General features: G+C 35.7%; 2 protein-coding genes across 2 annotated transcripts; both read left to right on the forward strand.

The window, feature by feature from the left end:
* Positions 1-1,272: 1,272 nt before the first annotated feature.
* Positions 1,273-3,015, forward strand: LOC113294850 (beta-glucosidase BoGH3B-like). Its single transcript, XM_026543226.1, has 6 exons — positions 1,273-1,305; positions 1,608-1,765; positions 1,857-2,100; positions 2,215-2,319; positions 2,412-2,572; positions 2,781-3,015. The coding sequence occupies exons 1-6, from the start codon at positions 1,273-1,275 to the stop codon at positions 3,013-3,015; spliced, it is 936 nt and encodes a 311-aa protein (XP_026399011.1).
* A 6-nt stretch (positions 3,016-3,021) lies between these two features.
* LOC113292783 lies at positions 3,022-4,190 on the forward strand. The gene is made up of 6 exons (XM_026541643.1): positions 3,022-3,075; positions 3,246-3,381; positions 3,474-3,543; positions 3,708-3,827; positions 3,947-4,060; positions 4,165-4,190. Exons 1-5 carry the CDS (start codon positions 3,027-3,029, stop codon positions 3,974-3,976), a joined length of 405 nt encoding a protein of 134 aa, XP_026397428.1. The 5' UTR covers positions 3,022-3,026; the 3' UTR covers positions 3,977-4,060; positions 4,165-4,190.
* The last annotated feature ends 6,591 nt before the right edge of the window (positions 4,191-10,781 follow it).

Genomic DNA, 10,781 nt, shown 5'->3' on the forward strand with positions numbered 1-10,781 from the left:
ATTGCTTGATGACCTATGCGACTAGTCGAAATTCAAACCGGAAGCACAAAGAGAAAGCACAAAAGCACAAAGAAAGCACACATTCTTATTTTTTCTGTTTCGTTCCCATATATTTTTTGGAATTTTTTTTATAACCGAAGGTCGATAATAATATCTTAAAATTTTTGGTATTTTTGTTGGATTTTTTTCATATCGATAGTTGATAATAAAATCGAATACACGAGTTTGAATTAACACAAAAAGAATCACACATGCTTCTCAATCCGTATGAGCATTCTAAAATGAATCTACATCGTCCCTTAATTTTTGCAATCCGTATGAGCATCCTAGAGTGAATCTAAACCGTCCAATATCTTTTATATAAATCAATTTTTTTTTCTTCTCACTTCCCCTTCGCTCATTTTCCATCACTTTTTCCTCCTCAACACAGAACAAAACCCTTACTCTAATCTCTCTAACCTTGCGCCTCCCTCAGAAAAAAACCCTAACTCAAGTCTCTAATCTCTCTAACCTTGCACGTCCCTCAGAAAATAAACCTCAAGATTTGTTTAACCGGTAATATACAAAGGAATCAGTTTCAGCTTGAAGCAGAAACCCTACATCCTCATTGTTGAACAAACGAAACCAAATCTCAAGATCTCTTCAAAAATTTCAATTAAAAGTCAAAATGGAACTCAAAATTCTTTCAATTAGATTACTTAACCAGTTTCTTTAACCAAATTTCACTAAAACCCTATTATTTCTTCAACCAAATTGAACCAATTTTTCAACCCTAGCTGTGGAATTGAATTCTGGTGGTGATAGGAAGATGATTCTGGAGCTGTTGGTGATGAATTATAAGATGGGTCTTGTTGGTCTGATGTTGAGTTAATGGGTTCGACGGATTTGAGCAAATAAAAGACTAGAAAAGATGGGTTTGATTGATTCTGATGTTCTCGGGTTTGTTGGTGGTACTGATACGGATTGATGAAGCTAAGAAGATGTAGATGCAGTTGATGTAGATGTGCCTGATTCAAGAGAGGTGGTGTTCTGATATACTGCAGGTGGTGGTGGTGACTCTGTAGTGGTTTAATTGATGAATGGTGAATGCTTAGAAGAGTGCTAGGACTTGCAGCTGAAGGATTTCAGCTGTTGATTGCTTCTATTAAAGATAGTTGTTAAGAAATGAGATCTTATGTGTTGAATCAATGGGAGATAGCTGTTGATTGCTTCTATCGACGATGAAGCTTGAATAAGTATTGAGCTCGAGCACAGTGGAGAAGAGATGCTGAGATGAATTCAGGTGGAAGAAAATGGGATCTTATGGTAAGTTTATGGAGTCATGGTTTATTTATTTGTGTATTTTTGTGGGGATTTAGGGGTTTTTTATAATCTAATTGAATGTTGGAAATGATATAGAGGTCTAATTGAATTATTTGTTTAGGGTTTTTGTTATTCAATGCTTTTAGAGATTAGGGTTCTTATCAGGATTTGAAATTGTTGAGTTCCCAGTGATGATTAACTACCGTGTTTATTCCTTCTTATTCGTGTTCAGTGACTTGTGTGTCTTTAATTGATTCTATCTACAATGGGTTTTTGACAATTTTGTTTCTTGTTTGCATACTAAGCATGATGAAATTGAAGCAATGTTTTTTAAAGAGAGAGCCATACTTGAAGCCAAGTACCAGAAGATGAAGATTGTTCCGGAAATGACTGAGATTATTCTTGGTTTACAAGGAGATGTTCCCGCGGATTCTCGAAAAGGAGTTCCTTATGTTGGTGGAAAGTAAGATTTCACATCATTTTTACTATTTCATTTCAAGAAGATCATATAATTTTATTTGGATTGACTTATTATTTTGTTTGGTGTGTTATAGCAACAAGGTTGCTGCTTGTGCAAAGCATTTCGTTGGTGATGGTGGCACAACAAAGGGTATTAACGAGAACAACACAGTGACTGACTGGCATGGACTACTCAGTATTCATATGCCTGGTTATTATAATTCAATCATCAAGGGTGTATCAACCATCATGGTTTCGTACTCAAGATGGAACAGCGAAAAGATGCATGCTAACCGTGATCTTGTTACTAACTTCCTCAAAGACACTCTTAATTTCAGGGTAGATAGAAAACCCTCTTTGAACTAGACCAGCATTAGCTAAACTAATTTGGACCAATAAAAATGAAGGCATGACTGACAGACTGTTGTTTCTATTGCTTGAATTATGTGTTAGGGATTCGTCATTTCCGATTGGAAAGGTATTGACAGGATTACTTCACCAGCAGGCACCAACTATACTTACTCCGTCCATTCTGGGATTAATGCCGGCATTGACATGGTATGATGGCCATTTTGACATAAACTAAAAGTTCAATGTTAGAACTACAATAAGTTACTTTGACATATTAAATGTTTTGGGTATTTCTGAAGATCATGATTCCAATGAACCACACTGATTTTATCCATGATCTAACCTACCTGGTTGGGAAGAACGTAATCCCCATGAGCAGGATTGACGATGCTGTGAAGAGAATTCTGAAGGTAAAATTCATGATGGGTCTCTTTGAGATCCCTATGGCTGATCACTGCTGGTAGATGGCTTAATTTTTACTTTACCAGGGAATTCATTATATACCCTTAACTTGATTTATGTACTTTCTTATGTTTACACAAATTAACGTTCTCTTGTACCAAATGCGCAGGAACTACTATCCTCAATGCAATAGCATCTACAGTTGGCCCGAGCACTGAAATCATTTACAAAGCAAACCCTGAAGATGATTTTGTCAAGTCTGATAGCTTCTCGTATGCTATTGTTGTTATTGGCGAGCAACCATATGCAGAGACAATGGGGGACAACCTTAACTTAACAATTCCTGAACCTGGTTTGAGCACTATGAAGAACGTTTGTGGCTCTATCAAGTGTGTTGTTGTTGTTATCTATGGACGACCTCTTGTGATTGAACCTTATCTATCATATGTTGATGCTCTCGTAGTTGCATGGATCCCTGGAAGTGAAGGTCAAGGTGTATAAACATTGCAAGGATGCCTCAAAATACTTTAATGGGCATGGAAGATCGAGAAGATGTCAGAGGTAACCAGTTAAGAGTTAGGATGCCTCAAAATATTGTTCCAGTTGGCGACATCAATTTGTTTGAGAAAGAAGCAGATTGTTGTTGCTTATATTGTTTAGTGGTATGTTGTTTTTTATTGTTTATACTTGAACTTCTGTAGTAAGATTTTGAATATTCGTTTTGAATATAGGTGATGATGTAAAGAAGGGAACTGGGGTCCATATAGCGACTCCTTATCCTGCTAAGAAGGCTGGTAAGAGTGACAAATCAAAGCAAGAAACTCCAAAATCTGCTGCTACTCCAGTCGCTTGCAACACTTGTAGCAAGTATGTTGTAATGTGCATTTAAATTAAATTCTCAGTTAGTACTGCCCCTTATGTCTTATGGTATCTGACATTTTATTTTAACTGTTTACTAGGACATTCAACTCGGAGAAGGGACTAGAATCTCATAGTAACGCAAAGCAGGCTATATCTCACCATCTTATAGTTAAAAGTCTCTTTTGTTTTTTACTTCTTTTGGAAATGTGCGAAGGTTTTATCAAATGTGATTCGGAACTCATCCATCTAAAGTGTTTTGGATTTGGGATATGTGAATGCTATTGATAGTTCATTGCAGTCTTTATAACACAATATTTTTTTTTGAGTTGCAGCCAGCTGAGGATGATGACGACGATTCTGATGTTGATCTTTTTGGAGAGGAGACAGAGGAGGAAAAGAAGGCTGCAGAAGAACGTGCAGCGGCTGTCAAAGCCTCTGACAAAAAGAAATATGTGAGTATGCTCTCTTTAAATTGTTCTTTTGAAACTAAGGAGATTAGTTCTGTGTATGGTCTTGTGGGTTTTGCTAAGAACCATATATAACTGTCATTCATTTTAACTTTTTCCTTCAGCCGGAAAGTCTTCAATTTTGTTGGATGTGAATCCATGGGATGAAGAGACAGATGTGGCAAAGCTTGAGGAAACCGTGAGGAATGTCCAGATGGAAGGCCTCTCATGGGGAATGTGTAAGTATCTTCTCTCAAATAATTGATTCTGTCAAGACATCTTACCTTCCTCTTAATGTACTTATGCTTCTCTCCTATTTCTATCACAACCAAACTTGTCGCAGTTGGATATGGTATCAAGAAGTTGCAAATTATGATATATGATATTTTTGGTCATGTAAAAAAAATCTATCATTTTATTTTCTCTAGTTGCGCAATACACTTTCATACAAGGTGATTTTGAAGTTATCTAGGTAATGCAATTGGAGTGGCATGTTAACTTGAATGAATGTAAATGTGTTACTGGCAGCTTAATGTGAATGTGAAAAATACTTTCGGCAATTCGGTTTCAGCTATAATTTTTTTTTTCAAAATTTTTTTATGCACACAACTTCTAATAAGAGTTGTATTCCATATTTCAACTACACAAACCTGTGGTTGTGAAAGAATGTCTTTACGACATAATTAGGTGATGTCCAACATGGTTCTGCAACTCTAACAAGTGTCATGCAAATCTTATTCATAATAGTAATAAGAGTTGTTACATATTTCTACAATACATATCTTAGGTTGTCTAAGATAGTCCTTCAACGTATACAAGTGTTGTGTTACATAATTCTACGATACACATCCTTTGTTGTGTAAAATAGTCCTACAACACAAGCAAGAGTTGTGTTAGGCTTTCATAAAAAAATCGAAAAAGAATCACAACTTTGGCAAAATATTGTCGAACCATGAATCACATCACCCTTTACAACTCTCAGTCAAGCATTGTAGAAAAGCTTGGACTTTCTACAATACCCCCCTTCCACAATGCATAAAATTGAGTTGTCGTAGGGGTACGACAACTCTAATCTGTAGTCGTCAATGATGATTTTTCCCGTAGTGCAATCAATATCAATCAACAACCGTTAGGTCGGATTCTCCAATTGATTGATCTAACGCACAACCTGTATTATTTCAATTATAAAGATAAAACAATATAATGCGGAAATTGAAATAACACAGACACCAGAAATTTTGTTAACGAGGAAACCGCAAATGCAGAAAAACCCCGGGACCTAGTCCAGATTGATCACACACTGTATTAAGCCGCTACAGACACTAGCCTACTCCAAGATAACTTCGGAATGGACTGTAGTTGAACCCCAATCAGTCTCCCACTGATCCAAGGTACAGTTGTACTCCCTACGCCTCTGATCCCAGCAGGATACTGCGCACTTGATTCCCTTAGCTGATCTCACCCACAACTAAGAGTTGCTACGACCCAAAATCGCAGGCTTTGACAATAAACAAATCTGTCTCACACAGACAAGTCTATCAAAAGATCAATTTGTCTCCTACAGAAAAACCCTAAAGTTTGTTCCGTCTTTTGATAATAATCAAGGTGAACAAGAACCAATTGATAATCCAGCCTTATATTCCCGAAGAACATCCTAGATTAATCAATCACCTCACAACAATCTTAATCGTATGGTAGCGAAACAAGATGTTGTGGAATCACAAACAATGAGACGAAGATGTTTGTGATTACTTTTTATATCTTTCCTACCAATCAATCTGATTGCACTCGTACGATAGAAGATGCAATATCAGATCACACAACTACGATAAAAGTAGTATCGGTCTGGCTTCACAATCCCAATGAGTCTTTAAGTCGTTAGCCTGGTTTTAGAAGAAGAAAACCAAAGGTTAAAGGAGAGCCTACTCTAGTACGCAAACTAGTATCACACGTAAGGTGTGGGGATTAATTTTGCACAATACTAGATGTCTCCTTTATATAGTCTTTCAAATCAGGGTTTTGCCCTGGTAACAAAGCAATCAATATTCACCGTTAGATGAAAACCTGATTTAGATTCAAGCTAATATTTCTCAACCGTTAGATCGAAAACTTAGCTTGTTATACACAAATGAACTGCACGCTTCTAGGTTTGTTAAACGTACCCAAACGTGTACATTGTTGGTTCAACAATAGTTAACCAAAAGGTTAGCCATATGAGAATTTCATATCAACCATGTTCTTCTTCACCATAACTAGTTCAAATGACTCAAATGAACTAGTTAGAGAGTTGTTCAATTGCAAGGAAATCTTATGTAACTACACAAGACACAATTGAAGCAAAGATGACTTGATTCACTTGAATTAGTTCATGAACTTTTATATCCACGGTTTGCAAACTGCATTCCTTAGTCTTTTTAAAGTTTAAGTTCAGAAATCATCTTCAGATATATAACCTTCTTAAGTTCGCACACTAGGTTCGCGGACTTAAGTAACATGACAAAGTTTACAAACTCCAGCAGAAAATCTCGGCAAGAGACCTTCCGTCGGTTCGCGGACTGGGTTCCCGGACTGGTACTCACGCAACTAGTTTGTCAACTCCAGCAGAATTTCTCGGGATGAGAAGTTCGGAAGTTCGCGGACTTGGAAATTAGCCATTCTTCCGGTTTCTCTTGATCAACAAAGTTCGCAAACTTTAGTTCAAGGAATAGGACTTATACATAAATGTGTTTCCACAACAATGCTTATGTCCATCATTGGTTATGTAATCTAGACTCTCATTTCAATCATTGAAACATTCTTAGAGGACGTTATACAGTTGTTACACTATTTCTCGTCAAAGCAATTTTCAAGATGATTGAAACATATCATGACTTTCGTCACTAGGTAAAGATAAACTTGGTCGAAGCGAAAAGCTTACCTACACATATTTCGAGATATAGATAGGCGAGGTGTACTCGGCTCGAAAAACCAAATGTGTATAATCTAAGTCTATATATATAGCATACGACTTTTTGTCTCAAGAAGTAGGAGATAGAGTAGATAGAGTTTTGAGTGACAGATAAGTTCAAGTCTTCACATGCCTTTTTGTCGAGAAGTTCCATCGGTTCCTTGAGTAGTTATTCTACTTGTATGATGAATCACCATAAGTCCTTGAGCTCAACTACACTTTCTATCCTAGTCCGAGACTTAGCTATAATAGACTAGAAATCAAGACTTATAGTTTTGATCAATAACATTGAAAAACATGCTTGAGATAGCTACGCATGCGAGTTCGACCGAGCAATGCTCTAACAAAATATAACTCTATTTTTCTCATCAGGATCTACTTATCCATATAACTTAAACCTTTCACTTTTAAACAAGACAAGTACTAGGTTAGTTAACAAGTATTTCTTGTTAAGGCATTCGATTAGACTTGAATAACCGAAACCTCCAGTTTGACAAGTCTAACTAAGATAAACTTTGTTTCTCTTATCCGGAATCGAATTGGACTAAACAATCCATCCCATAAACTTTTTCTTTCGTTAATCCATAAACAATTCATACAAACCAAATAAATCAACTTGCATAATTATTCACCTCAACCGGAAGCAATTGAAACAACATAGACATTATAGCACCACAATTGCACCGAAATTTTGTAAGCCTAAACAATTGATATCACACAATAAAGCAAGATAACAATAGTTTTTCTTAACCGGAACCAATTGAATCACACACACATCATGGAATAAAACATCAATTATACCGAAATTTTGTTAAGCAAAAGCAATAAATATATGAAATAAAAATCAGGCTTTTCTTAAACAGGAAAACAATTAACTAACAAGATTCTTACCTCAAATATCGCATCCACTTCTCCAATATGTTTGCATCTTCTTCCAGGGAGAATTGATATCGAAATATCATTATGTTGTCATCCTTATGCAAAACAAAAGAATAACAACAACCAACCTTTACCAGAGAAAGGTTGAAAACCGGTTTTTAACTATTGCAAGCAAAAGTTGAAAACCACCGAAACACATATGCTTTTATGCTAAACCAAAACCGATTCAACATATTGTTACTTTTTCACATATTGTTTCTATTAGAACCCCTCATGATCCTTTGATAAAACCTACCAACATGGGCTAGAACTTAATCCTGCTAAATCAAAAAGTCACCCAAACCATAAGGGTTCATAACATTATGAGATCGAATATCAAGGTAATAAAACCGAAATCAAACATCCCATAAACATCCATAGCAATAATAAAGCATTCAAGCACATGCTATGTAAATCAAAAACCATCACAAGAAAAATTCTAAATCAAATAATTTTATTCATAATAGTTTTATTCATAATAGACTTAATACAATCATTGAAAGAAATCAAAAATTGATGTCTATTTTCTTGGATTAAGTATTACAACATATAACTTAATCTCTAGTGGTGCTCTTGTTGTTCACTGTGTTTTCTTCGGTGTTCAAACTTTTAAAGCATGTCTCAAGAGACTTGTCAGCAACCACTTCCTGTTTCTCAAGCTCTTCAATTAGAACCTTGAGTTCAGCAAGAACTCCTCTTGTTTCTTCAATCTTTTCTTTTACCCAATCTTGATGTCGAACAGTCATAGAAAGATTGTTTTTCCAGTTCTTCAAAACCTTGGATATATTGAGACATAGTATCAGAATGAATCCACTTGGTTTTGGTTGGATTTTGTTTGTTGTAAGCCAACAGACATGACTCATCTTGTGATCCAACTGAACTATCAGAATCATAATCGGACATGATATTTGATATGATTTTCTTCATCCTCTCTGTATTGGTTCCTTGACAATCTTTAACCTTTTGAGCTTCCTCCTTATTAGCCTTTGAGACACTGCGAGTTATTGGAGGCATGCTTGCTTATATATATATATATATATATATATATATATATATATATATATATAAAAGGATTGATCAGGGAATCAGAATACAGACAAGAGATAGTTTCCCTTTAAAAGAGACAACTTCCGGACCAAAAGATATCAGGGGAAACCGAAAATATTAAACAATATATTTCGTTTTCTTTGTCCGAACTTCTCAAATTGGAAGGTTTATTAAAATTCGAAAATTCTAAATATAACCTATTTTTGGAAGATCATGATAAATATGAACATTTTTAGACAACTATGGATTCGCAGCTATCCATAAAGTTTCACAACTTTTCTAATAAACAACTACACAAACAAATGTGCTCCATATTTATTGTGTCTTTTCAAAAAGCGGGGGTCTAACAACACCACCCAATATTTCGCTTAGCAATCTGTATGGACAAACTCCAATATATTTTTATTAGAATCAACTAGACAGTTAGACTCAATAAATAAAAAGATATATCAAAGAGTTTATATCTCAATCTCTCGATTTGATCTTTACATGAAATCCTACACTACACCCCTCACAAGATTTCATTAACATTCAACTCATTTTAGATTAACAATCTTAATTTTATTGATCAATCTTTGAACAATCTTACAAGAAAAGATAAAGGAATCAAGAATAACCACTGCTCTAGATTTTATCTCTCCTATTTACTTGCTTCTCCCTCAGAAAAAGATCTCTCTTTCCCTTTACAATGGAAAGACTATTTATAGGGAATTACATAGTGGATGACAGCTAATCTGTCCTTTATTTTCGGATATGACTTGCGACATTCTCGCATCCTTACAAATGTTAATCTCGCAAACTCTCTAATTTTCGCAGGACCATCACATTTTTCTCATGATTTTAGCTGACGTCGTTTATCATGTCATTTCAGAAATTGTTCTGCGACACTGTTGTGTTGTGTTGTTGATAATTTCGCTGAGGCATTATTGTTGCGAGATTCTGATCCTACATCTTTCCTCTTCTCATATCTTCTCTGCCAAGTAGAGAATGATGTGAGAAATTCCGCAGTTGTCCATCTCTTCATATTCTGCATTTATCACACGTATCCTTTCTTCCATTTATTTCTTGACACGTCTTCTGTAACCGCTGCTTTTCAGCCGCTCACGTCTTTTTGTATTAATGGTGTTTATCTCTTCGAGTAAAAAAAATCTTCTTTATATATTCTTCTTTCCATTTTCTTTTTACTTTCTCTTCTCTTTTTATTCTCTCATCTCTGCAACTCTATTGTTCTTCCGTAAGTTTTGCTACTGTAATTCTTGCCTCTTCAATCTTCTTACTTTTTATTCATTCCCGTACTCTATATTCAGATATGCCTCCAAGTGGCCACAAACATGAGAAAAACTTAAAAGACGTCCAAAAAGATCTTGCTGAGAAAGGTTTCACACTTTCTACTATTCCTGGTGAAAGTGCCAAGTTAATTCTTTCTATCAAACTTTTCTCTGATCAACATTGTGATGATCAATCAATCATAATTTTGCTAGGTCAAATTCTCGAAGGTCTCCCCATTCCTCTTTATGACCCAGATATTCCTCTGTTCTCTGAAATTCTCGCTCACTCGGGATTTTCGCGAGCTATCTTCCAATTGAGTGGGGATTGCATCCGTCTGATGCTAGAGTTCGCTAACCGTGGTGCTGGTAAAGGATCTCTTTACTCCAAAGAACTTAGTTATCCTAAATTCGCAGACTTGGAGATAATTGCTGAAAAATACACAGTAGCGAGTTTCTTTGAAAATTATGAATTGATCTCCATGAAGAAAGAGAATACTCGCTGGGGTATTCGCTTGAAAAGGAAAGATAATATTGATGAAGCTAAAATACTCATGCAAGACATTGATTGGCATTCTGGTAAGAACACGACTCCTCGCCAATCCAAAGATGATAAATGGTGTGTTTTTCTCTTGATGCTGAAAGGACCTTACATTGCTGGGTCAAATGTTCTTCCTGAGAATCTCGCTACTTATCAACCTTGGGTATTCTCTTGGCCCGAGAAGGAGAAAGAGGTATGTTTCTTCCATTTTCGCTCACTTTACATTTCTTTATTTATCTTCA

The sequence above is a fragment of the Papaver somniferum genome, chromosome 7 (genome assembly GCF_003573695.1).
Source record: "Papaver somniferum cultivar HN1 chromosome 7, ASM357369v1, whole genome shotgun sequence".
NCBI classification, from domain to species: domain Eukaryota; kingdom Viridiplantae; phylum Streptophyta; class Magnoliopsida; order Ranunculales; family Papaveraceae; genus Papaver; species Papaver somniferum.